The sequence below is a fragment of the Canis lupus genome, chromosome 27 (assembly GCF_011100685.1).
Source record: "Canis lupus familiaris isolate Mischka breed German Shepherd chromosome 27, alternate assembly UU_Cfam_GSD_1.0, whole genome shotgun sequence".
NCBI lineage: Eukaryota > Metazoa > Chordata > Mammalia > Carnivora > Canidae > Canis > Canis lupus.
This window is the reverse complement of record NC_049248.1, coordinates 20,001,115-20,029,109: the sequence shown is the minus strand read 5'-3', so window position 1 is coordinate 20,029,109 and position 27,995 is coordinate 20,001,115. Positions and strand designations below refer to the sequence as shown.

The 27,995-nt window shown below is 42.5% G+C and overlaps 3 protein-coding genes across 6 annotated transcripts in view; all 3 read left to right on the top strand.

The window, feature by feature from the left end:
• Positions 1 to 27,309, top strand: LOC119866415 (cationic amino acid transporter 3-like). 3 transcript variants are annotated; one of them, XM_038576986.1, is made up of 3 exons: positions 10 to 91; positions 667 to 714; positions 24,055 to 27,309. In XM_038576986.1, the coding sequence occupies exon 3, from the start codon at positions 24,241 to 24,243 to the stop codon at positions 26,002 to 26,004; it is 1,764 nt and encodes a 587-aa protein (XP_038432914.1). In that variant the 5' UTR covers positions 10 to 91; positions 667 to 714; positions 24,055 to 24,240; the 3' UTR covers positions 26,005 to 27,309. The 3 variants fall into 3 exon arrangements, with proteins under 3 accessions (XP_038432915.1, XP_038432914.1, XP_038432913.1); XM_038576987.1 differs by lacking the exon at positions 667 to 714 and having other exon boundaries at positions 1 to 91; XM_038576985.1 differs by lacking the exon at positions 10 to 91 and having other exon boundaries at positions 586 to 714.
• On the top strand, positions 4 to 14,529 carry LOC119866416 (cationic amino acid transporter 3-like). 2 transcript variants are annotated; one of them, XM_038576989.1, is made up of 4 exons: positions 12 to 91; positions 667 to 714; positions 12,346 to 13,313; positions 13,631 to 14,529. In XM_038576989.1, the coding sequence occupies exons 3-4, from the start codon at positions 12,351 to 12,353 to the stop codon at positions 13,640 to 13,642; spliced, it is 975 nt and encodes a 324-aa protein (XP_038432917.1). In that variant the 5' UTR covers positions 12 to 91; positions 667 to 714; positions 12,346 to 12,350; the 3' UTR covers positions 13,643 to 14,529. The 2 variants fall into 2 exon arrangements, with proteins under 2 accessions (XP_038432916.1, XP_038432917.1); XM_038576988.1 differs by lacking the exon at positions 667 to 714 and having other exon boundaries at positions 4 to 91.
• Positions 582 to 27,995, top strand: part of LOC100687158 (cationic amino acid transporter 3-like) — a 65,793-nt gene continuing 38,379 nt past the window's right edge. Inside the window, 1 exon segment of the mRNA XM_038576984.1 lies at positions 582 to 714. The gene's annotated coding sequence lies outside the window, so the exon portion shown is untranslated.

The following is a 27,995-nucleotide window of genomic DNA, read 5'->3' as shown; positions in this document are numbered from 1 at the left end:
GACAGCTTGGCCAAGTCTTTCCCTGTCCCCGGGTTTGGCTGGCACTTTATTCTCAGGTCTCTCTCCTCTGAGGCAAAAATGAAGCCCATCGGTAAGTAATTTCTTCTGTTTATAGAGTTGGAAAAAAAACTGAGACAGAGCCAGAGAGGAAGAAGGCTGGGCTTGGAGTGTCACTGGCTTAATTAATGAATTAATTAATTAATTAATGAAGCCAATGTCTTGTGGGGGATTGAACAGAGGGTATCTCATGGCACCAGAGCTATACTTTGGATCAGGGGGTGTAGACGAGACGCCTTGTGAGTTTAGGAAGGGAGGTAGGTTTGCTAGAATCTGAAGGATTGGGAGGCTTACACTCTGTTCTTCTCCAGACCAAAAAGGGTCTCAGCTCTGATGAGCAAAATCTGAGTTAGGGAAGATTATTCCTTGGCGCTTCCCCACCATCTTCCCACCTGTTTGCCCTGCCTTCCTTCCCAGCTTTTCCTTTCTGACCTGGTGCACAGCTTGCTTTCTTCGTCTCTGTCTCTCCCACAGGGCCCAGCACACCATGTGCTTACACATGTTCTTTGAATGAATGAAGAGTCTTCCACCTGGCTCTGCTGCATCCTTCATGTTTTGCCCCACTTTCTCACTGAAGAGTCTGAAAATCTCTGTATCATATTTTCTTAGGGAGGACATTGGTGTGGACTTTGATGAACAGCGGTCAAGTGTAATAAGGTAGGCCCCTATCACCAGGCAGGATTTAAGGGGCTTCTCCCTCTAGGCTCAAGGAGACAGATATCTATTTTTACAGCTGCTGAAAGTATCTCCTTACCTTTCTTATCTAATTGAAAAAAGTTGTGGTGGGGATGGATTATGGGCCAAGTCAAGCTGTAGGAGGAAAGATTACCAAATTCCCCTGGGGTGTGGCTGCCTAGTGGTCTTTAAAATACTAGGTCTTCAAGAGGGAGTTTGCTGTTATCAGAAAACTTGTTTACAACTCTAATTTTAAAGGCTTTTAGAGGGATGCCTAAGTGGCTCAGTGGTTGAGCTCCTGCCTCAGGCTCAGTGTGTGATCCTAGTCCTAGGATTGAGTCCCACATCGGGCTCCCTGCATGGCGCCTGCATCTCCCTCTGCCTGTGTCTCTGCCTCTCTCTCTGTGTGTCTCTCACTCTCTCACAAATAAATAGACAAAATATTTTAAAAATAATAATAAAGGCCTTTATAATCTTAAACTGTTCTCCTCCCTTCCCACCACCGTGTACACTGTGGGCAGTACTCCAACACCAGAAGCCCAGACAACACTTATCCACATACGACACCTTTTTTATTGAATATATGTGGCAAATGTTCATCTCTAGGTTATCTTTCTCTTGCCCTGTAGTGGTCTTTGGCCAACTTCTCTCCATTATCAATTGATATGTGCTTCCAAAAGGCAAGTTCACTTTTAACCTTAGTTTATGTGAAATCACGTGGACAGGCCAATTTCTGTCACCACATATATCCAAAATTGAGAACTATGGTTTTTGGATTATATTCTTTTGGTTTATTCTCATTCTTTTTTTTTCTTTTATCATCACAGAAATTACAAAGCAGAGTGGGGAGTAGAAAGAACAAATCTAAAAGCAGAAGCAGCAGCTTAGGCTTTTCTCATTTGCCAGGCTATCTGGTTTTGGTGTGAAAGAAATGTTAAAAATTTCCAGAAGTGAATTCTGATTGAAACTAAACATGTCAACCTGTCAAATCATGAATGAGGAACACTTCATTTATCTTTGTCTTCTCTGCAGTTATCCCAGAGGGACTAAGAATAGCCACCTTGTTCACAACCACTTGAGTATGATACTAGATAATATAGAGTCTATACAGCCTCTAGAGAAAGTCTGATTGTTTGCCCAAATAATAGTGTAATGATACTAGTGTAGTGTTTGCATGTTCCATATGTATTGTGGGGAGGGAGCAAAATGTTTTCTTCTACGTCTACATAGATTTTTGCCTGCGTTTGGATGGATGGATTTGGTCTACATACAGTTGATCTGGTCTATGTTTGTCTGCATCTAAATGCATTTTAGTGACTTGAAATTCAACCTCTGCCAGATTGGGATGGGACTTGAGAGGTGTAGTACTGGGGGTGATAGGGTAGGTAGATGAGTTGGAGGAGGTGGCTGTGTTCTCTCCTTTCTAATGAGATGACAGTTTGGGGGCTACCATGCCTTCAAGTCCAAGTCTTGGTTGCACTTCATAAAAAGACTTACAATTGCTAGATTCTCATGGATCTTTCCCCAATCTAATATTCTACCCTAACCTGTCTTTGGGTCCTTAATTTCACTAAGTTCCAGAAATATGCCCTTTATCTCCATGGCAGCTCTTGATTATCCAGAGTAATGGAGGGAATAACCAAGATAGTGAACAATACTAAAGTGACTTTCTTTTGAATTTTAAGTGATCTAGCCCTGCCTAGAGGTAATCTAGAAATAAATCTAAACAGCTGCAGTGAAAGCAGTCTGTCATGTCACTCCCCCATGGAGGCTGTATGCCATCTCTTCTTTGGCATCTAAAGAGGGAGGTAAATGCAAGAATGAAGCTTGTTCAGCCCTTAGTGTGTTGTTAGACACACCAGGCATCTACTGAGAGCTCTGCAAAACTTGTCTCCATGCCTTGTTTTCAAACTCTGGAGGAGGTCTCTATTTAGTGTGAGAACTCAATATGTTGTTCACAGAACATGAAATTTAGTAGGCAACATGTGAAACTCTCAGTATTTCTAAGGTTTCTAACACATCCAGAGTAACAGCCAAAGTCCTCACAGTGACTCTTAGACCCTACATGAAGGATCTGGCTTCCTGCTTTCTCTCTGACCTCTTCCTTTGAACTTCCCCCTCACTCACTGTGTCCTGGCCCCACAGGTCTCCAAGTTATTCCTCAAAAATAGCCAAATACTGTTTCACACCCAGTAGGATGGCTGCAATTGAAAAACAGAGGATAATGAATGTTGGTGAGGATGTGGAGAAATTGGGACAATTGCACATTGATGGTGGGAATGTAAAACAAGGCAGCCACTGTGGAAAACTATATGGTGATATCTTAAAAAATTATATATAGCTACCATATGATCCAGCAATCCCACTTCTGGGTATATATTCCAAGGCATTAAAAGCAGGGTCTACAAAAGATATTTGTATATCCATGTTCATAACAGCATTAGTCACAACAGCTAATAGGTGAAACAACCAGCATGGTCATCAGTGTATGGATGGATCAACAAGATATGGGATATATACACAATGGAATATTATTCAGCCTTGAAGAGGAAAGACATTCTAACACATCCTACAACTTGATGAACCTTGAAGACATTATACTAAGTGAAATAAGCTGGTCACAAAAGGAAACTATTATGATTCCACTTACATGAGGTACTTAAGTAGTCAAATTCATAGGGACAGGAAGTAGAATGGGGTTGCCAGGGGCTGCAAGGAGGGAAAAATGAGGAGCTACTATTTAATGGGTATAGTTTCAGCTGAGGAAGATGAACAAGTTCTGGAGATGGATGCTGGTGATGGCTGCAATAACAATGTGAAGGTGAGGCCTTCTTGGACCACCCATTTTATTATACTTTTATTTTATTTTATCTTATTTTATTATTTTAAAGATTTTGTTTATTCTTGAGAGACACAGAGAGGAAGGCAGAGACATAGGTAGAAGGAGGCTCCTTGTAAGGAACCTGATGTGGGACTTGATCCCCAGACCCCAGGATCACGGCCTGAGTGGAAGGCAGATGCTCAACCACAGCCACCCAGGCATCCCGTGGACCACCCATTTTAAAATCACAACACTGCTCAGCACATCCTCACCTTTTTTGCTTTCCTTTTCTCTGCAGCATTGATTCCAAATCCAATATAATGTAGATTTTCGTTAAATATTTGTTAGTTTTTGCTTCCCACTGTAGGAATGTAAGCAACTTGAGTGGAGGGATGGATATTTGTTTTCATTTGCTTTACCCATAATGCTTAATATTTGGAGACCAAATGAAGAATGCTGGAGGGGAGGTGGGTGAGAGGATGGGGTAACTGGGTGAAGGGCATTAAGAAGGACATGGGATATAATGAGCACTGGGTGTTATAAGCAACTGATGAATAATTGAACTCTACATCTGAAACTAATGATACACTACATGTTAATTAATTGAATTAAAAAATATTTTGGGGAGCAGTATATTTCTTGAATGAATAAATGAATGACCATGATTGAAAACAGCTTCTAGAGAAGGAACAAAGAGAAAGAGAAATTGGGAAGATTCCATTCTTCATTTGGTTTTGTTAACTAATTTCTTCTATCCTTGGATATGAGATTCGACCCAGTATTCAGGTGGCCTTTGCTCCGTTTACCTTTTCATACGTATTCTGACCTGTTTCCACTTTGGAAGTGTTGGTGTACACATGCACCACACTTACTATTATTTTAAGCTGTTGCCCTGAACACAAAACCCCTACTGTTGTACTCCTGACCGCCCCCAACCAGAGTTGCAGGGCTGATTGAATTAGGACTTCAGAAGTTCTGAAGAAGCAAAACTTAACTAAAATCTTTATACTTTTATGCTTGGGAGCCACTAGTTTGATTGGGTCTAGAGTTTTCATTGTCTGGAAATTTTAAGAAGGACAAAAGAATTTATATAATTTGAAATCATGAAAGAGCTGTGTGTGGATACAAAGGGATTGCTGTAATCTCTAGAGATGTTGCATTTAAGGTTCACCTTGAGAACTTAAAATAGCTTTTAACAGCTTCATTAGCCTTTCTTTCATATCTATAGTAAACTGCTAGCAAAGCAACTAGCATCCAAACTATCTTTGAAACAATTCAGGAGGAGCAATAAGGCCGACTTCCTGATTGGCAGGAGTGTTAACACCCAACTACAGGAACCAATGGAACTTATTGCCTTGGAAAAATATTTTGAAAAGAAAAGGTCCAAAATGAGGGTACCCTTCTCAAGATAGAGGAATGAACACAATGACCACCAGTGCCAAGGAGAGTAGGTTGAGCTGGCTGGGAAAGCAAGACTATCTGCAATTTAGTGGGTGGATTTTTGGATTTGACAGAAGATCTTCTGGTAGACTTGGTTTGGAACTTTGTTTTAGAGTTTGGAAGGATCTCAGGGAAACAGAGGCAAGAGAGGGAGAAAAGTGGTGCCACAAGCATCAGGGAATTCATACAAGCTGGCTACATGTCCCCAGGCCCCCTCTGTATTTCTTTTAGCACCTCACCTAAGTAGCACCTCCTTTGGAAGAGACTGTTTCCTAATTAACCTGATATTCATAGACCTAGGGTCCACACTTGGGAAATGTTTTAAGGAAACAGTCTTAAAATAAATGATGGGGCATGTTCTAATCTCCTGTTTTTATCTGGGATTGGCCCTTTCTTTCTTCCAGAGGAAAAAAAAAAAACTAGGAATCTCAAGATATAGAAGTCATTCAATACATCTATATATTCATTTTCTCTGTCCTAAATGCCACTTATGGTTGCTTGGTACAATTATGAGCCTATCTCTGTCCTGAGTAGTGAGGGTTAGTGTGGAAGTATGGAAATCAGAAGGAGGGGGTACATGAAGTCTGGTCCTGCTCTCTGGAAGCTTTTAGATTATGAAAGAATTTAAATGATAAACACAGGACACCAGCAGACAGAAAGGGAAAATTATTTTAGCTCAACACCAGGAAGGCTTATAAGTCCAGAAAGGTAGGGGAAGAAGGTTAGAGACAGGGATCAGTCAGAAAGGCTTAGGAAAGTCTTCCTAGATCATGTGAAAAGGTTGTAGAATAGGATTGAGAAAAAGCTAGAGGGTCAAGACTGGACAGAAAGGAGTAAGGAGAGCGTCCCTGGCAGGGCAGGTAACTTATCCAGGCCACAGACTCATCCCAGGAAGGGTGAATCAGGATGTGAGAAGCTGAGTTAGGAAGGAGGTGATGGGCCTGAAGGCAGGGGGAGTTTTGGGGGCAGGGCTCTGATAGCTGGGTCAGAGATCTGGACTGAAGGGAAACCGTTGGAAGAATCACATATTACTGCACAGAAAGAGGGCATTTCTGAACATGGTGTTTGAGGATGATGTTTCTCTGTATGGTTACAAGCTGATTTTGGGATAGCCTCTGTCAGGATTCCCAATTATGTATTAGGTCTCTCTTCTTTAAGTTTGCTTGTTCATTGTTTGTTCTGCTTGCTTCTGTTGGAGTCATAAAATATGATTATTTAATCCAAAGATATTTTGTTCTTTAAGTTGCTTCTCTGGTATCTTCACACTTTGTGGGCTCATTGTCCCACATCTTCAGTAAAAGTGGGAAAAGCTCAAGGACCACCCTGAAAGCAACAGAGGAAATAGAAATTATCAAGCATTACCCATCTCTGACCCTGCCATTCATATGGTCCTCCTCTGAGATTCCTGCTTGGGGTCCATGGATAGAGTTCAGAAGAGTGAATGACATTTTCTTTGGTTGGTCACCTCAGAGGGGCCTGTGATTCAGTAAATGTGAAGAACCACTGGTGTGTCTTTGTTGGGAGGTAGGTGGCTGTGGACAGTTTCCCAAAGAGAGAAACATGGTACAAGCATCCTTAGTGCCAACATTAGGAGACTCCAAGGACAGTTGAAGGAGCTGGAGGAGAAAGAGGAATTGGGAAAAGGGAAATGGGTTCAGAGGGATCTAGTAGGGGGATGCCCCGTCTTCCCTGTAATTCACCCTCTTTCTAGCACATATTCTTTCTTTGTATTCTCCATGTTCTGGTGGTCACAGGATTCCGGTTCCCCTTCTATTTAAATCTACTGAATGTCTGCCATTTATCAGGCCCTTTACCAGGTCCTCTCACAACATTATCTCCTGCAATTCCTGTGTGGAACCTGCCATGCACAGAGTGGGGTCAGTCCCTCTCCCAGTCATGGTGTGTTAGCATCATCACTTCCTGTCAGGCCCATTTCAATGCATTTTATTTTCCCCTTTCATCCTTTTTTTTTTTTTTTTAAGATTTTCTTTATTTATTCATGAGAGACAGAAAGAAGGCAGAGACATAGGCTGAGAGAGAAGCAGCTCCCCACAGGGAGCCCGATGTGAGACTCAATCCTGGAACCCCAGGATCACACCCTGAACCGAAGGCAGACACTCAACCACTGAGCCACCCAGGCATCCCTCATCCTTATTTTTATTCTCATTTCCCCTCCTCCCTGGAGGTGCTTGCTTTTGTGTATTTAACAAATGCTCCTCCAGTCCATGCTCTACATATGTATTTAGATAAATTAATCAACAAATACAGTGCTGACTCCGTCAGGTACAGATGTAAGTGCAGAGAATACAACCGGGAGAAAAACAGTTTTAAAAATCTGGCTTTTGGGGATCCCTGGGTGGCGCAGCGGTTTAGCGCCTGCCTTTGGCCCAGGGCGCGATCCTGGAGACCTGGGATCGAATCCCATGTCGGGCTCCCGGTGCATGGGGCCTGCTTCTCCCTCTGCCTGTCTCTCTCTCTCTCTCGCTCTATCATAAATAAATAAATAAAAATTAAAAAAAATCTGGCTTTCACGGAGCTTACATTCTATTGGAGTGAGACAAAGTGAGCAAATAAGTAAAACATGTAGTGATCAGTACTACAGAAAAGAGGTCTGTTGTGGATGCTTAGGAGGGGACTGCAGTTGTATGTGGGGTAATTTAGGAAGGCTGTGCTACAAACGTGCTATTTCACCAAAGGTAGTGAAGGAAGCTGCCATGTGGATATCTGGGCTAGAATTAGTGCTGTTACAGGGGACAGCCAGTACCAAGGCCCTGAGGTAGGATCTGGACTGGTATATTAGAAGGTCTAAAAGCTTAGAAGACCAGTGGCTACAGAGAGATGAGTGGGAAGAGAAAGAAAAGGTTGAGAGGTAGCTGAGTCAGTGACTAATACTGTAGAACTCTGTAAGCTATTGCAAATGAAAACTTTGGCTTCTACTCTGACTAAAAAAGGAAACTAGAGGAAGGTTTCCATGAGAGAAATGATGTGACCTTTTTAACAGATGCATGTGGATGCTTGACAAATACATAGCATTTTTTGGATATTTTTAAATTGTATATAAATGGCATTTTATGTATACCTCACCTGCTTTTACTTTTGCTCCCTAATGTTGTTTCTGAGATATACCCAAGTTGGTATCTGTAAATCTGTTGTATTATTTCTGACTGCTGTGTCATATTTTATTGTGCACACAGCACATTTTACTTATGTATTTCTCTAGGAACAGACATTGGCACAATCCCCACTTCCTGTCACAAACAGTCCTGTGATGAACGTGTTCACATGGGCTCCTTATGGACTCAGAAAATTGTTTCCTAGGGGTGTACACCTGGCACCCTGTGGGGTGGGAAGGTATGTGCATTCTTAATTCCAATGGGATTGTGCTTCAAGATGGTGACCCAGCGATACTCCCCCCAGCAGTACATGATGGTTTGTATCTTCTCACTGAATTCTCATGCTGACCCAGTGAGGGAGGTCAGGTGAGGGCCCTTGTGGCTAAGGAGACTGAGGCTTAGAGAGAGTGAGGAAATTCCCCAAGTTCATGTGGTCACACAGAAGAGCCAGGGCTCACATGCAGCATTTCTGACATAGTATTCACTGTTCTTAACACTGTAGTACCCAGCACTGCTTTTCCCAGAAATAAGATGAGGCATCCATAGGCCAATTTATCATCATCATCATCATCATCATCATTATCATTGAACTTGACCTTATATTTTTCAGTTTTTGGTCTAATTCAGTGAGCCTAGGACCTCCCACATGTTTAGCACCAGCATGGATGAGGATGTCTAATTAGAGACTTAGAATCCTTAGAGTTTCAAGACAAATTATACAGAAAATGAGGGCTAGCACACAGGCTGTAGTTTTAGTGAATGATTTTGTAACTAAACACTTATAGACTAATTGTTTTTCAATTTGGGGATTTGGATATTAAGTCCATATTGTTTGCTAAGCACTGAGTTAAGTAATTTCCAGGCAGGCATAATTTCACTTAATCGTCACAACTACAGTAGGAGGAATTTACTTTTATTCCCATTTGACTATTGTGGAAACTAAAGCCCCAAGAAGTGAACTAATTTCTACAGAGTCAACAGCTGTGAGGTTTAATTGTTATTTGAACCTGAACCATCTACCTGCAGAACCTTACTCTTTACTAATAAATTGTGCTGCCCTTCTGTGAATTTTACAATTTCTTCTCTTTGAACTTCAGGACAGTTTCTACTCAGGTGAGATGATTTAGAGCAGTCATGGGAAGTCCAGGGCTAGTGGACAAGAATATCCAGGGGAAGAGGATCTGAAGTTTGAGTATGTCCCCAGGTGTCTTCACTAGGCCTCCTTTTGTCCCTGAAGTGAGAACCTCTTCTTAAGACATCCTACCTGGATTATGGCACTTGAGCATGATGCCTTCAAAATAGTAGGAATTCTCTAACTGAATGGTTGGTTGCCTATAACCCCAGGAAGCCTCATATTTTTAAACAAGCTTCTTCAAAGGTAAACAATTCTTTATCATCCTATGTGGCTCATAACTGACACACAGTTATGGATAATGTGTGAATAATGGGCAGTCAAGGTTTTATTGCAATTGGTTTTCCCTCCACACTTTTCTTTTGCTTGCCCTCTACAAGGAAGGTGATAGCATTTATATCTTTACTTGATCCAGGTATATAAAGCTTGTCTGGCTAAAAGTATGTATCTCAAAGTCAGGTAGATAGGATTATGTGCTCTCTCAGGTTACTCTTCACAGTGTGGTCATTTGGTTAACAACTACTTACTTACAGTCTGAAGGAGGAGACAGGCAAGATGGCTGGGATTTGGATACATTAGGATAAATGGCACATGGGGGAAGCCCAGGTGCTATGAGAGCACATAGGAAGGGCAGCATAATGGTCTGGGGAGGCTTCCTGAGGAAGCACTCTTGAGCTGGGAACTGAAAGAGAAGTGGAGATTAGCTAAGTGAAGGGGTCAAGAAGGCATTAGAGGCAAGGGAACAGAATGAGTGTAGAATTTAGCAGCTGGAGCAGGAACTGGGCAGGGGATGAGGCTGGAGGAATGAGCACAGTTCACATGATGAAGGAAGGAAAGACTATGAGGGAAGGGCAGTGGGAACCACAGAAGGGTCTGAAGCCTGGGGTAGGGGGAGGGAGCACCTCAGTCACATATATAGTGTAGAAGGTTTCCATGAGCTAAGAACTGTGCCTTCTTATATATCTTGGGTGTTTGTTGGTAAATCATAACATTGGAACTGGTGAGTGGCAAATAAGGAGTCTAGATGGATTTGTAGACATCTTATGGGGCTGACCCATAAACCAATAGTTCCTTTTAAGGAGACAGAACATGAAAGACTCCTAACTCTGGGAAATGAACTAGGGGTGGTGGAAGGGGAGGTGGGCGGGGAGTGGGAATGAATGGGTGATGGGCACTGAGGGGGGCACTTGACGGGATGAGCACTGGGTGTTATTCTGTATGTTGGCAAATTGAACACCAATAAAAAATAAATTTATTATAAAAAAATAAAAATTAAAAAAGAGTCCCTTTTAATTATCTATGGAGAAGACCTCTCAATTTCAACTTGATCTTTCAGTCTTTTAAAACCTTAGATAACGGGATCCCTGGGTGGCGCAGCAGTTTAGCGCCTGCCTTTGGCCCAGGGCGCGATCCTGGAGACCCGGGATCGAATCCCACATCGGGCTCTCGGTGCATGGAGCCTGCTTCTCCCTCTGCCTATGTCTCTGCCTCTCTCTCTCTCTGTGACTATCATAAATAAATGAAAATTTAAAAAAAATAAATAAAACCTCAGATAACATTCTTGTGATTCTCTCAAAACCAAAGCCTAAGCACAGAGGAGAGTTGGGGTTCTCTGTTCTCCATTTCTGGGGCTTTGCAGTGAATTATTCATCCAAAGCCTTTCTCAAATGGAGGGGACAATTTGAATAGCAGCAGGTGGGGGAGGGAGTAGGAAGAAAAACATGCAGGGTCTCCAGGCCCCTGGCAGCTGGCATCACAGATGGCGCAGGGTGTGTAGAGAGCACAGTGTGGCCAGTGAGGAGACTGTTTGCAGAAGTGAGCTCACCTTTTCTCCTGGAACTCAGAGAGGGAAGAGACAGAAGGAAGAATTGTTTAGGTTGTGAGCTACTGAATGAGGTGACTCATTTATTTTCTCTCTACACATCACACTCTTATAACTGTGTACATAAAAACTATAACAAACTTTGCCTGGTTGCTTAGGGTGAGATGTATTGAATGCCAGAATTCACAAAACTGTCTTCCTGGCTTCTTTCCCTTCTCAGTCCCGGATCCTGGGGTGGCTGATGCTCCCATTTCTGCAGTATTTCCTTCCCAGGCAGCCTGGTCCTCTCCTTCTTGCAGGTGGTTATGAAGGCCCTGCCCCTTTAGCCCTTCTCCTTTCTGTTCACATCAGAGCCTAGGTGGATAAAGGGAAGGGGTGGACTATACACTCTTGACCATCAGTAGAGCTGAATGCATGAGGCAGAATGAGGAGAAAGGGGGGGAAAGTGCCATTTGACCTTGGATAGCTGATATAGAGGCTAAGGGTTTTTCAGTTTATTTTTTTAAGATTTTATTTATTTGTTCATGAGAGACAGAGAGAGTGAGGCAGAGACACAGGCAGAGGGAGAAGCAGACTCTCTGCAGAAGCCCAAAGTGGGACTCAATCCTGGACCCCAGGATCACGCCCTGAGTCAAAGGCAGACACTCAAACTCTGAGCCACCCAGGCATCCCGAGGCTAAGAGTTTTAAGATTGAAGGATCAACATTTGTATGTTAAAGCTAGATGATATTTTAAAATGAATTCAAAGAGGCATCCAGCTGATTAATTAATGTGTCATAACTCACACTCAAGCACCATGCATATTCCTGTATGTGAACTCCTGCACTATACATTCATTTCATGTTAAGTCTTAAAGTTTAATTAGTACATGAAGCTACAGGAATTAGATGAATGCAATGGGATGATACACGTGTGGTGTGTAAAAATGGTAAATGTTGGAAAGTATTTGGACCTTTTTTCTGGGGGAAAAGCAGTGTTGATATTTCAATGAAGTCTTTGGTGTCCTCTTATATGCTATTTGGGTTGCAACAGGTGACATGGCACTTCTGAGTTTGGTTGGTGAGCCGAATAATGGGCTCAGTAAATATTGATTTGCTACCATGTCTTAGGCATTATGGAGAGGCAGCATAAGAAAAATATGAAGCAGCAGCTTTAAAGCCTGAACAACAGAACTCACCATCCTCAACCCAACTGAGCTTAACTCAGCCTCACTGAACCCGATCTGAGTCTCTCCGAAACCCTGCACTTGCTACAACTCTGATCCTACAATCCTCTTCAATTCCAGCTACGATGCCGTGTCAGACACTTCGCAGATTGGGTCAAAAGCTGGTACAGAAACGTAAACTGGAGAAGCCAGAGGCTACAAATAAGCAATCCAGAAGCCTGAACACTGTGGAATTAATGGTCCTAGGTTTGGACTACATACTGGATATAAGTGTGTATTTCCTGGCTGGTGAGGTAGCTAGAGATATAGCAGGACCATCTACTGTGATCTGCTTTTTGGTGGCCGGCCTAGCTTCAGTGTTGGCTGGACTGTGCTATGCAGAGATTAGTGCCCGGGTTCCACACTCTGGCTTTTCATATCTCTACACTTATGTCACTGTAGGCGAACTTGGGGCTTTTGTCACTGGCTGGAACCTCATCCTCTCCTTTGTTGCCTATACAGCCCTCGTGATCCAGGCCTGGACTTTGGCTTTGGACAATCTGTTTGGGAACCAAATCTCTCAGGCCCTGACTGAGAGCATTTCATTGCATGTTTCCCGTGTTTTTGCAAAAATTCTAGGCTTCTTTGCCATGGGCCTGGTGTTGTTGCTAATAGAATTGCTGACTCTGAACATTAGGCAGCTTTTTTTGGTTTCTAAAGTGGTCACAGTGGTGAACCTTTTGGTTGTCAGTTTTTTCATCATCTCTGGCTTCATGAAGGGGGACCTGCACAACTGGAAGCTCACAGAAGAGGACTACATAAAGGCTGGACTCAATGAGACATCTAGCCTGGGTTCTCTGGGCTCCGGAGGATTCATGCCTTTTGGCTTCCGGGGGATTCTCCGTGGATCAGCTACCTGCTTCTATGTATTTATAGGTTTTGGATATATTGTTGACATAGTAAAAAGAACCCAGAATCCCAAGCGTTCCATCTCCATGGGTATTGTGATTTCATTGCTCATCTGTTTTTTGGTGTATTTTGGTGTCTCTGTGGCACTGACTCTTATGGTGCCTTACTACCAGCTCCGACCTGGAAGCACCTTGCCTCAGGTATTTGCTCATATAGGATGGGCCCCTGCTTACTATGCTGTAGCTTTTGGATTCCTCTGTAGTCTTTCTGCAAGCTTCTTGGGCTATATGTTCCCCATAAGTCAGGCTATATATGTGATGGCACAGGATGGCCTCCTCTTTCCTGTCCTTGCCAGAATCAGGACTGGCACATGTGCCCCCATCATGGGTACCATGATCTTTGGCATTACTGTAGCAATCATGACATTCTTCTTTGGACTCACTGATCTTGTGGACCTCATGTCACTTGGGGCCCTGCTAGATTACTCCCTGGTGGCTTTTTATGTTCTCATCCTCAGATATCAGCCTGAGATGGAGAGTGGAGGAAATGAAGCACAGGTACAGGAGGAGAATGGATCTGCAACAGAGAAGCTCACTCTACACCGAATAATTTTTCCAGACAGCTCCACCCCCACTCCACTCTCTGGCTAGGTTGTCTCTGTTTGCTCCTCACTGCTTGCTCTACTGCTGACTCTGCTCTGCCTGGTCCTGGTGCAGACCCAGTGGCCAGGTCTGCTTTCTGGAGACCCATGGTGGATCACAGTGGTTGTGCTGCTCCTGGTGCTCATCACTGGGATCACTGGGGTCATCTGGAGACAGCCACAAAGCTCCTCTCCCCTCCACTTTAAGGTACCTGGTCTGCCTCTCCTCCCACTCCTGAGCATCTTTGTGAATGTTTGTCTTATGATGCAGATGACAGCTGTCACCTGGGCCCTACTTGGTGTTTGGATGCTGATTGGGTTTGCTCTCTACATTGCCTGCGGGATCCAGTATAGCCTGATCTCTAACCATACTTAAGTTAGGGCCAAAATTGTAGACCTGAACTCAGCAGTACCAGTACATATTTGGTTGGACATTATCATACCTGAATGCAATCTGATTCCCCTGCAAAACAATGGGGAGAACTCTTGAGCTGATGGAATGTGGGGCTTCCCATGGATAATTGGTAGGAAAATACTAATACAGCTCTGCTTGTGTTGTGGAGTGAAGGATTTTTTTTTTTTGGTTGCTTTTCTTTTTTTACTAGTCTGCTTTTCAATTGTGTCTGTAGCTTCTTGCTGCCTTTAAAACAATTATTATTAAAAGAAACTAGACAAAGTGTTTTTGTTTTCCTTGGGTAAATACACAAGAGGGGAAATACTGGGTCATATAGTTATTCTATTTTGAATTTGTTAAGGAACAAGCATACTCCTTTCCATAGTTGGTACACAAATTTACATTTCTATCAACAGTAATATTCCATTGTGTGTGTGTGTGTGTGTGTGTGTGTGTGTATATATATATATATATATATATATATATATGTATATCTTCTTTATCTATTCATCTTTCGATGGACACTGAAATGATGAATACCCACCAATTGCTTCAATGTGGATAGAACTGGGGGGCATTATGCTGAGTGAAATAAGTCAATTGGAGAAGGACAAACATTATATGGTTTCATTCATACAGGGACTATAAAACATAGTGAAAGGGATTATAGGGGAAAGAAGAGCAAATGAGTGGGAAATATCAGAGAGGATGACAGAACATGAGAGACTCCTAACTCTGGGAAACGAACAAGGGGTAGTGGAAGGCGAGGTGGGCAGGGGGATGGGGTGACTGGGTGATGGGCACTGAGGGGGACGTTTGACAGGATGAGCACTGGGTGTTATACTATATGTTGGCAAATCGAACTCCAGTAAAAAATATACAAAAAAAAAGGAAAGTTTATCATTGTGACATTGTTCAAATTAGGACATCAAGGAAGAGTCTTTCATGATATTCTTATTAAAAATATGATCTTGATTGTAAAAAAAGTTTTCACTAACAGTGCATCAGCATTCCTTTTTCTTCAGGTGTTCACCAACACTCATTCTTTCTTGTCTTTAATTCAATCATTCTAATTGATGTAAAATGATATCTCATCATGGTTTTAATTTGCATTTCCCTGATGTTTAGGAATGCTGACCATCTTTTCATGTGTCTGTTGGCCAGCTGTATGTCTTCTTAGGAACAATATTTATTCAGGTCCTGTGCTCATTTTTAATTGGATTATTTGGGGGTTTTGGTGTTGAGTTGTATAAGTTCTTTATGTATTTTAGATATTAACCCCTTTATCAGACATATCATTTGCAAGTATTTTATATCATTCAGTAGGTTGCCTTTTTGTTTTGTTGGTTTCCTTTTCTGTGCAAAACCTTTAGTCACATGAGTTAGAAAAGATGTGTCAACTCCTATGTTTATTGCAGCATTATTCACAATAGCCAGGAAATGGAAGCAGCCCAAGTGTTCATCAATAGATTAATTGAAAAAAATAGATGAATGGATAAAAAAGATGTGATACACATACAAACACAACCCTTCCCACACACACACTGGAATATTACTGAGACATAAATAAGAATGACATTTTGCTATTTGTAATGAAAAGATTGGACCAAGAAGTTATAATACTAATTTTAAAAAGTCAATCTAAGAAAGGCAAATATCCTATGTTTTCACTCATATATGAGACTTAGGAAATTTTTTAAAATGAGCAAACAAGAAAAAAAAAAGAGACCATGAAAACCACCTCTGACTCCCAAATATAGGGAATAAATGAGTGACTGTGAAAGATGAGGTGGGTGTGAGGATGAGTGAAATAGAGAAAGGAAATAAAGAGTGCACTTATCATGATTAGCACCGAGAAATGTGTGAAATCGTTGAGTCATTATATTTTACTGCTGAGAATAATTGTATGTTAATTATACTGCAATAAAAAAATGAAAGAAATTAGAAAAAGGCAAAAAAAAAAAGATGAAATATGAGCCCTGCCTTTAAGAAGCTTATATTCTAACACAATGGGTAAAGCATAGCTGTAACACAAAGTGGACAGTGTTTTCATAAGTAATATACAAATAAAGTGTCTTGGGAATTCAGAGTGGAGGATGATTATTTATGGCTGGCACAGTGGTGAGGGTTGATTGGTGAAATCAGAGAAGATTTTGTAGAGGATTGGCATTTGAGTTGGCTCTCTCCAGGGACAGATAGGATTTTCCACATATAGGTGGCAGGAAGCAACTGTAAGCAGTGAGAATACCAGGAGGAAAAGCACAGGAAAACGAAGCAGTATTCAGAGCACACTGAGCAGGCTGTGTAGTTTGAACCTTGGCTATGTGAAGGGGCAATAGCATGCACAGGTGTCTTGCAGCCAGAGCTTTCCTCTGAGCACAAAGCACTCTGGCTTTGAACCTACAGCCCATGCTGAAAATCCCTAAGGCTGGTTCTTCGACTTGGCGACATCAGCATTCTTGGATTTTCAAGTTTCTCTACTGTTGTTGTCTGCTTTGGTCCACCTGCTCAGAAAGTGCACATCTGAGAGCCATGTGTTATGGATCCTGATCTTGTTTCCACCGTTAAGCAGCAATGTGAGCTTGGACAAGCCACTCAGTGCCTTCCATGATCTTCTTTTTTATCTATAACATGTGAAGTTAGAACCAAGCATTTGTAAAATTCTGTGTACTTAAAAAAAATCCTATGATTTCCTCTGGCTCTTCTGACCTGTTATTCTCTCAACTGTGTCCCTTTACTGCATGTGATCTGAACCTGCATCCTGCCCATTTATCACTAGAACTCATTGTTGGAGCTTTAGAGGTACAATAAATAAGATCCTATTTTTCCCTTCTATGTTTGGAATAAACTGATAATCAAGGACATAGAGACAGATAATCAAACTATCAGCTTTAGATCTGCAGCTTAAATTGGCTTGCTAACCCTACATCACTCAGACAGACTGACTTACTCCTCATAACAACTGACTTACTCCTCATAACAAGTAGTACTGAGCAACCTCTGCCTCCCAATACAGGAGCCTACTTTTATGAGAATTTCTCCTGTATGATCAAGTTGGAATGCATGTGTCTTTTGGGCAGGTTGGCTCTGGATAAAAAACAAAAAACTGGAAAAGGCTAAGCTGGGTATGCTCAGTTCTATTTATACAACTCACTAATCAAAGTTACAGTGAAGAGGGATGGAGAAAGGCCAGGATTAGTACTCTGCTCAGTGATGCTCAAACTTCAGCAGGGGTCACCTCACCTGAAGGGCTTGTGAAAACAGATTGCTGGGACTCCATCACCAACATTCAGAATTCAGTAGGTCTGGGTGGAGCCCAGAACTTGTACTTCTAACAAGTTCACAGGTGATGCTGATGCTGCTGGTCCAGGGGCCACACTTTAAAGACTCAAAGCTCCATCTGAAGGCCTTGATGATGTAAAAATGAAGTGAGGGAAACAAAGGTGCACTTTCATTGTCTGGAAATTTTAAGGAGGAGGAGAGTATTTATACACTTTGGGATCAGGATGGAGCTGTGCTTTGATACAAAGGGATTGATAAAATTTCTAGGGATGTTACATTTCAAGTCCACTTCTGTGAAATGTTGAGAACTTAAAAATAATCATTAAACAGTCTCATTAGCCTTCCTCTCCAGTATTTATCAGACTTTTAGTGAAGCAACTGGTATCTAAACTATCTTTGAAGCTACTCAGGAGGAGCCGCAAGGCCAACTTCTTTATTGGCAGGAGTGTTAACACCCAACCACAGGAACCAGTGTTAACACCCAACCAGGAACCAAAGCTTAACTGCCTTGGAAAAATGTTTTGAAAGGAAAGGTCCAGAGTGAGGGCACTACCCATCTCAGAGACAGAAAAGTGAACACCATGACCTCCAGGACAAAAGAGAGTGAGTGGAGCTATCTAGGAAAGCAAGACTACCTGCAATTTCATGGGTGGATTGTTGGATTTGACAAGAATTCTTTTTTGGGAACTTGGGATGAAACTTTTGTTTGGAGTTAGGAAGGAGCTCAGAGACTGAGAGAAACACAGGGAGGAGAAGGGAGGGAAGGGGGAACCAGGGCCATTATGGAATCCATACAAACTGGCTTCATGTACCCTGGCCCCTCTCTGCATTTCTTGAAGCACCTCTCCTGGGCCAAGGACATCCTTTGGGAGAAACTATTTCCTACTTAAACTGAGATTCACAGACCCAGGCCTCTCATTAGGAAATATCCTCAGAACACTCTTGAAATAGATGCTGATGTATGTTCTAGTCTCCTGTTTATTACACCTCTATCTGGCCCTTTCACTATTTTTAGAAATAAATAAATAAATGTTCTAAAAAGTCTTCTAGGAATCTCAGGATATAGTGGTCAGTAAATACAGCTCTATTTTAATTGCCTCTGTTCTAAATGTCACCTATGGCTGCTTGGTACAATTACAAGCAGACCCTTGTCCCAAGTAATGAGGGTTGAAACTGTAAATATAGAAGTCAGAAAGAGGAGGGCATACATGGATCCTGATGCTTCCATATGGATGCTCTTAGACTGTAAAGGAACTTAAGGGACACACCCAGGATACCACCAGATTAAATGGGAAAATTAGTTTCAGCTGACCATCAGGATGGGCTATAAGAGCTGGAAGGAAGGGGAGGAAGGTCAGAGATGGAGATCAGTCAGGAATGGATTAAGAAAGGTTCCTCAATGTAGTGGAAAGACTGTAGAATAGAATTGAGAGGAGGTATAGGATCAAGACTGGACAGAAGGAGTAAGGAAGGCCTCCCTGAAACTGTAGACAACTTACCCAAGCCAAAGGCCCATCCCAGAAAAAGTATGTCATCATGTGAAGAGCTGAAGTGAGGAAGGAGGTGATGGACCTGAGGGTAGGCGGAGTATTAAGGTGGAGCTCTGGTAGCTGGATCAGAGTTTCTGGACTGAATAGAAACCATTGAAATAATGCAAGAGTATTGCTCAGAGAAAGGGAATTTATGGACATGGTGTTTGAGGATGATCTTTCTCTTGAGGATGTATGGTTATAAGCTGGATTGGTAGACTCTCTCAGGATTCCCAATCATGGGTTTGCTTTCTCTACTGTAGAGTGGCTTGTTCATTGTTTGTTTTTCCTGCTTCTATTGGAGTCATAAAATGTGATTCTTTAATTCCCAGATATTTTGTTCTTTGGATTGCTTCTCTGAGATCTTCATACTGTGTCTGGGGGCCCACTTTCCCTCGTCATCAGTAAAAGTGGGAAGAGCACAAGGACCACCCTGAACAACATAGCTGGGGGAAACAGAAATTATCAAAAACACTAGCCCTCTCTGACCCTGCCATTCAGATGGTCATCCTTGGGAATCCTGCTCAGGATCCATGAATGGACTTCAGAAGAATGAATGACATTTTTTTGAGGTGACCAACCTGAAAGGTGTCTATGATTCAACAAATGTGAAGAACCACTATTGTGACTTTGTTGAGGGTAGATGGCTGGGGGCAGTCCCCCAAAGAGAGAAACATGGTACGAGCATCCTTAGTGCTAACTACAGAAGCCTCCAAGGGCAGTGGAAAGAGCTGAAGGAGAAAGAATTGGGAAAAGGGAAATGGATTCAGAGGGAGCTAGTAGGAGGGGTGTCTCATCTTCCCTGTTCTCACCCTCTTTCTAGCAGATCCTCCTTCTTTGTATTCTGAATATCCTGAAGATTACAGGATTCTGATTCCCCTTCAATTTAAATCTATTGAGTGCCTGTAATTTTTTTATAATAAATTTATTTTTTATTGGTGTTCACTTTGCCAACATACAGAACAACACCCAGTGCTCATCCCCTCAAGTGCCCCCCTCAGTGCCCGTCACCCATTCACCCCCACCCCCTGCCCTCCTCCCCTTCCACCACCCCTAGTTCATTTCCCAGAGTTAGGAGTCTCTATGTTCTGTCTCCCTTTCTGATATTTCCCACACATTTCTTCTCCCTTCCCTTCTATTCCCTTTCACTATTATTTATATTCCCAAAATGAATGAGAACATACACTGTTTGTCCTTCTCCTATTGACTTACTTCACTCAGCATAATACCCTCCAGTTCCATCCACGTTGAAGCAAATGGTGGGTATTTGTCGTTTCTAATGGCTGAGTAATATTCCATTGTATACATAAACCACATCTTCTTTATCCATTCATCTTTCGATGGACATCAAGGCTCCTTCCACAGTTGAGTGCCTGTAATTTATTGGGCTCTGTACTAGGTCCTCTTACAACATTATCTCTTGCCATTCCCATGTCTAATCTGCTGTGGAGTCAATCCCTCCCTCAGTAATGACATGTTCAGGCCCCTTTCAATGCATTTTATTTTCCCCATTCATTCTTTTTTTTAAAGATTTTATTTATTTATGCATGAGAGACAGACAGAGAGAGAGAGAGAGAAAGAGAGAGAGAGAGAGAGAGGCAGAGACACAGGAAGAGGGAGAAGCAGGCTCCATGCAGGGGGCCGGATGTGGGACTCAATCTTAGGTCTCCAGGATCACGCCCTGGGCTGAAGGCGGCGCTAAACCGCTGAGCCACCCGGGCTGCCCTTCCCCGTTCATTCTTACCTCTATTCTCATTTCCCCTCTTCACTGGAAGCACTTGCTGTAGTCTATATAACAAATGCTTTCCAACCCATGCTTTACATGTGTATTTAGATATAGTCAATCATTTACCAAATATAGTCCTGCTTGTGTTAGGCACAGATACAGATGTGGGGAATACATCCAGGAGCAAAACAACTTTAAAAATGTCCTGCTTTCATGTAGCTTACACTTTTATGGAGTGAGACAAATTATGAAAAAAATAAATGAGTAAAACATATACTACCTTAAGTAGTGACAAGTACTATGGAAAAATGAAGGGTAGGGAGATGCCATCTGTCTGTGGTTAGGAACAGGCCACGGTTGTATGTGGGGTGATTCAGGAAGGCAGTGTTACAAACTTGCTATTTCACCAAATGCAGTGAATATCCAGGCTAGAAGTGGTGCAGTAATAGTGGACGGCAACAAAGGCCCTGAAGTAGGGTCTTACCTGGTATGTTAGGAGGCCAGTGACTAGAGAAAAATGAGTGGGAAGAGAGAAAAACAGAAGGTGAAAGTAGCTGGGTCAGTGACAAATACTGTAGGACTTTGTAGGTCATTATAAATGCAGACTCTGGATTCTATTCTGAATAAAAAGAGAAACCAGTGGAAGGTTTTGAGCACAAGAATAATATGACATTTGACAATTTTAATAGGTATATTTGTCTTCTTGACAAATATCCAGCAGTTGTTGGTTGTTTTTATGCTGACATAAATGGCTTTGTGCTATAAACATTATCCAGCTTTTACTTTTGCTACCTAATGCTGTTTCTGAGATCTACCCAAGTTGCTGTCTATAAATCTACTTTATTATCTCTGACTTCTGTGTAATATTTCATTGTGCACACATGGCACATTTTACTTACTATATATTCCTCTAGGAACAGACACTGGCACAGGTCCTACTTCCTGCCACAAATAGTCCTGTGATGAACATGCTTAATGGGCTCCTTATGGACTAAGGAGAGTTTCCCAGAGGTGTGCACCTGGGAGAGGGGTTGTGGGATGGGAGGGTATATGTGCATCCTTAATTCCACTAGAATTGTGCTTCAGGATGGTGACCCAGTGATGCTCCGCCAGTGGTGTGTGATGGTTTGCATCTTCTCCCTGAATTATCATGCTGATCCAATGAGGAAGGTCAGGTGAGGTCCCTTGTGGATGAGGAGACTGAGGCTTAGAGAGAGTGAGGAAATTCCCGGAGTCCATGTGATCTATGGAAGGGCCAAGTCTCATAGCCAGCCTTTCCTCCATAATGGTCATTGCTCTTACCTCCATAGTACCCAGCACTACCCCTCCAGAAATAAAATGAGGCATCCACAGGCAAAGAGGCTATTATTACCATTATTATAAATATTGCATTTTTTGATATCTGGCCTAACTCAGTAAGCCTAGGACCCCCCAAGTGTTTAGCACCATGGGATGACACGAGAGGGACAAGCACAGGTCAGATGATGAAGGAAGGAAGGAGATGAAGGAAGAGCAGTAGGAACCACAGAAGGGTTTGAAGCCTGGGGGTGGGTGGAGGATATCTCATCAAACTTGTTATGTAGAAAAGGTCCATGAGATAAGAACCGATCCTCCTTATCTATCTCATGTGCTTCTTGGTTAATCATAATACTGGAGCTGGTGAGTGGCAAAAAGGAGTCTAGATGGATTTGTGGACAGAAAATCTGTCCCATAACCCAAAGATGTCTTTTAACAATGTATAGAGAAGAGTTTTCAATTATTTTCTTGTGTTTTTTTTTATTTTTTATTTTTTATTTAAATTCTACTCAGTTAAAATATATGGTAATATTGATTTCAGGAGTCGAATTTAGTGATTGATTATTTACATTTAATACCCACTTGTCATCAAGTACAGTCCTTAATACCCATTACCCTTTTAGCCCATCCCTGTCCATCTCCTTCAATCAAACCTTCAGTGTGTTCTATATTAGACTTTTCAAATTTGACTTGATTTTTTTGCCTTTAGAAACCTCTACAAACATTTCCTAAAATTCTCTCAAAATCGAACTCTGAGTAGGGAAGAGAGTGGGGACTGCATCACTTAGTTTTCTCTGTTCTCCAGAGTCCTTTTTGGGGCATTGCTGTGAATTGTCCATCCAAAGCCTTGATCTCCTTGTGGAGCTGATTATTTAAATAGCAGCAGGGTAGGAGAAGGTAGGAGGAACCACATGGAAGGTATGTTCATTAAAAAAAATAATATATATATGTATATATACATATATATATATATATTCAGACAATGGTTTGAATGAATTAAAAATAATTCTTTTTGAAAAATTAGCATGGAGTTATAATTGAGTATTTTGACACAAGCTCACAGAGCAGAGCAGGGTCTCCAGGCCCCTGACAGCTGACATCACAGATGGCACAGAGTGTGTATAGAGCACAGTGTGGCCAGTGAGGAGACTGTCTGCAGAAGCGAGCTCACCTTCTCTCCTGGAGCCCAGAGAGGGAGGAGACTCTCCCTCCCTAGGTTGTGGGCTACTGAGCTAGGTGACTTATTTTTCTCCTTACCCATCACATCCTCATAACTGTGGATATGAAAACTGTGAATTTTGCCTGATTGCTTTGGGTGAGGTGTATTGAATGTCAGAATTCACAAAATCACCTTCCTGGCTCCTCTCCCTCCTCAGTACTGGACTCTGGAGTGGGGCTGCTGCCCCCATTTCTGCAGTATTTCCTTCCCAGGCAGCCTGGTCCTCTCCTCCTTGCAGGTGGTTATGAAGGCCCTGCCCCTTTCTCCCTCCTACTCTCTGTTCACAGCACCCTTGTGGTCCTACGTGGGTAAAGGGAAGGGGTGGTCTGTACATTCTTGGCCATCAGTACAGCTGAATGGATAATGCAAAGTGAGGAGAAAAGGGAGCCAAAGTCCATCTGACCTTGGCTAGCTGATGTAGGGGCTAAGGGTTTATGAATGGGGAACCAAATTTGTATTTTAACCTCAGATGATATTTTTAGAATGGGTCTATAATTGCAACGAGGCCATCCAATCTGTGGATTTTATGTCATAACTCATGCTCAAGCACTGCACATACATCCCATGTGAGAACTACTGTATGATACCTCTATGCCCTGTTGTGTCTCAGAGCTTAATTAGTACATAAGGCTACATGAGTTAGATGAACCTAAGTGGGAATGTATCATGTGATATGTTATAAAGCAGAATGTTGGGAGCCATTGGCCCTTTTTCTGGGGGGAAAGCAGGGTTGCTTTTTCTATGATGTCTTTTGGTGTTCTGTGATATTTGTGCTGCAGTAAGTGACATGGGACTTCTGAGCTTTAGCTGGTTGGTTGAACACCATTGTTCAATAAATATGTATTGTTTACTTAGGCACTATGGAGGGATAGCACATAACAGGAAAAATTTGAAGCCATAGCTTTGAAGCCTGAGCAATGGGCCTTCGCAGCCCCAACCCAACTCAGCTTAACTCAGCCTCATCGAACCTGATCCCAGACTCTTCACTCCTGGACTTGCTCCAGCTCTCTGATCCTAGAATCCTCTTCAATTCCAGCTAGAATGCTGTGTCAGGTACTTCGCAGAATTGGCCAAAAGCTGGTACACAGACGTATACTGGAAGAAGACGTGAATGGGTTGGCCCCTGCCAGAAGACTGAGCACTCTGGATTTAGTGGCACTGGGTGTGGGCTGCACAGTGGGGGTAGGTGTGTATGTCCTGGCTGGTGAAGTGGTTCGAGATCAAACAGGACCATCCATACTGATCTGCATGTTGGTAGCCAGCCTATCTTCTATGTTGGCTGGTCTGTGCTATGCAGAGTTTGGTGTCCGGGTTCCTCATGCTGGCTCTGCATATCTCTACACCTATATCACTGTAGGTGAACTCTGGGCTTTCATCACTGGCTGGAACCTTATTGTGTTCTTTGCTGCTCATACAGTTACTGTGGCCCAGGCCTGGACCTTAGCTTTTGACAATTTGCTCGGAAACCACATTTCTCAGACCCGGCATGAGAGTATTTCACCGAATGTTCCCCAAGTCCTTGGAGAAATTTTAGGCTTCATTGTTGTGGGCCTTGTGTTGTTGCTCATGGAATTGCTGACTCTGAGGAATAGGTGGATTTTCCTACTTTCCAAAGTGGTCACATTAGTGAAACTTTTGGTTCTCAGTTTTGTCATCATCTCTGGCTTCATGAAGGGGGACCTACACAACTGGAAGCTCACAGAAGAGGACTACAAAAAGGCCGGACTCAATGACACCTCGAGCTTGGGCCCTCTGGGCTCCGGAGGATTCGTGCCATTTGGCTTCCAGGGGATTCTCTGTGGATCACCTACCTGTTTCTATGCATTTATAGGTTTCAGCATTATTATTTCCAGAGTTGAAGAAGCCCAGAATCCTGAGCGTTCCATCCCCATGGGCATTGTGATTTCGCTGCTCATCTGCATTTTGGTGTATTTTGGTGTCTCTGCATCACTTACACTTATGGTGCCTTACTACCAGCTCCGACCTGGGAGCACCTTGCCTGAGGCATTTCTCCATATTGGCTGGGCCCCTGCTTACTATGCTGTAACTTTTGCATTCCTCTGTAGTCTTTCTGTCAGCCTCTTTGGCTTTATGCTTCCCATACGTAATCTGATATACATGATGGCACAGGATGGCCTCCTCTTTCCTGTACTTGCCAGCATCCAAACTGGCACATACACCCCCAATGTGGCCACTGTGATCTTTGGCATTATTGCAGCAATCATGGCATTCTTCTTTGAACTCACTGATTTTCTGGACCTCATGTCAGTTGGGGCTCTACTAGCTTACTCCCTGGTGGCTCTTTGTGTTCTTATCCTCAGATATCAGCCTGAGATGAGGTATGAGAGAAATGGAGTGCAGGTGCAGGATGAGAATGAACCTGCAGCAGAGAAGCTGACTCTACGGGGACTGTTTTTTCCAGGCAGCCCCACCCCTACTCCACTGTCTGGCCAGGTTGTCTCTGTTTGCTCCTCACTGCTTGCTCTACTTCTGACTCTGCTCTGCCTGGTGCTGGCCTCGTGGCCAGGTCTGCTTTCTGGAGACCCATGGTGGATCACAGTGGTTGTGCTGCTCCTGGTGTTCATCACTGGGATCACTGGAGTCATCTGGAGACAACCACAGAGCTCCTCTCCCCTTCACTTTAAGGTACCTGGTCTGCCTCTCCTCCCACTCCTGAGCATCTTTCTGAATGTTTGTCTTATGATGCAGGTGACAGCTGTCACCTGGGCCCTACTTGGTATTTGGATGCTGATTGGATTTGCTATCTACTTCAGCTATGGGATCCAGCACAGCCTGGTCCCTTAACCCCACTTCGCTTAGGGCCCAAACTGTAGACCTTGAACTCAGCAGTGCCAGTACATATGTGGTTTGATATTATCATACCTGAATGCTGTCTGGTCCCCCTGCACAGTAATGGAGAGTACTTTTGAGCATATGAAAAGCCAGGCCTCCCATGGGTAGTTGGTAGAAGAACACTAATACAGCTCTGTATTTATTGTGAAATGAAGGATGTGTTTATATTCTTTCTCCTTTTTTTTTGATATACTTTTCAATTGTGCCTGTACTGCATATTGGATTTTATAAGGTTATTATTAAAAGAAACTTGACAAAATATTTTTGTTTTCTTTGGGTTCATATTCAGTAGTGGAAATACTGCATAATATGGTAGTTTTATTTTTAATTTTCTGAAGAACTTCCAGAATGATCTCCATAATGGCAGCAACAATTTACATTCACGCTGACAGTTCATAAGGGCTCCTTTTTCTCCACATCCTTGCCAACACTTGCTATTTCTTGCCTTTTTAATTTTACCTATTCTGTGTAAAGTGATACCTCAGTATAGTTCTAGTATCCATTCCCCAGTGATTAGTGATGCTGAGCATTTTCCATGTGCCTGTTATCCATCTGGTATGTCTTCTTTGGAAAATGTTTATTCAGGCCCTCTGTCCATTTTCTATTGGATTAGTTGTCGTTTTTTGGTGTTGATCTGTATAAGTTCTTGGATGTTAACATGTTATTGGATATATCATGTGTCCTGTGGGTAAGTTGATTCTGGATAAAAAGAGAAACCCAACAAAAAAGTGAACATGGCTGAGCTGGGCACGTTCAGTGCTCTCTTCAATTCACTAATCAAAGTCACAGTAATAGAAGGGGTAGAGAGAAGCCAGGAATAGTACTCTGTTCAGTGATGCCTAAACTTCAGCAAGTGTCACCTTACCTGGAGGGTTTGTGAAAACAAAAGACTGCTGTGACTAATCCCCAGGCTTGGGAATTCAGTAGGTCTGGGAGAGACCTAGAACTTGTCCTAACAAGTTCCCAGGTAATGCTGATGCTCCTGGTCCAGGGACCACATTTTGAAAACCAAAGCTATAGCTGAAGACCTTCCACATGTAAAGATGAAGGGAGGGAAACAATGGTATACTTTGAACATTTACCATCATTTAATTAAACATTTAGATTAAAATATGATTGTTAATCCTTTCACAGTGGGGAAATCAGTGAATCATTTTACAATGTATATGTATACCAAATCACCACAATGTACTCATAAAATATCTTAAAATTTTATGTCAATTATACCACAATAAAGCTGAAATTTTAAAAATGAAATACCACAGTTATCTATGTATCTTTATTTTCTTTATGATTGTAAATGATAGGTAAAGAAGGTATCTTGTTTACTGCTGAGAGCATCCAGCTGGGGGACAGGCACATAATGAGCATTTAATAAGTTCATCTTAAATTTAATTGAGCCTTACACACTTTGGTACAGAGAAGTCTCCTTCCTTTTAGGCTAGCACTGTGCTATTCCTTTAAAGCTATCTTCTGGGAGACTTCCTTGACAAACAGCATTTCTCTCCATCCAGAACTATATCTGGAAGTGCCCCTAGACTTGTACTAAGCATCTAGAACTGTACCCAGGCATTTCTAATTTTGCCTTTGTGTGGCTGGCCTTGAGTTCTTGTCACTATCCTGTCTGTTCCATCAGAGTGGAACCTTTCTCAAAGCAAGGAATAGGTTCTTGCCTTCCTCTAGATCCAACATTAAGAACAGTGTTGTTCATTCAAAGAGCAACAGGAAAAATATAACCATGGGGCAGGATACCTGACATGACTCCACCTGCTCCTGCTCCATCTGTTCCCATGGAATATGAGGAGGCACTGGAAGCAATGAAATTGATAGAAGCTGTAACCAGCTCTACCTGACTCCAGGGAATCCCTGAAGATGAGACTGGCTCCAGTGTGGGCCAAGAAGCATCTTTCTTCATGCAGAGTTTTATGGTTCACATAGAAGGG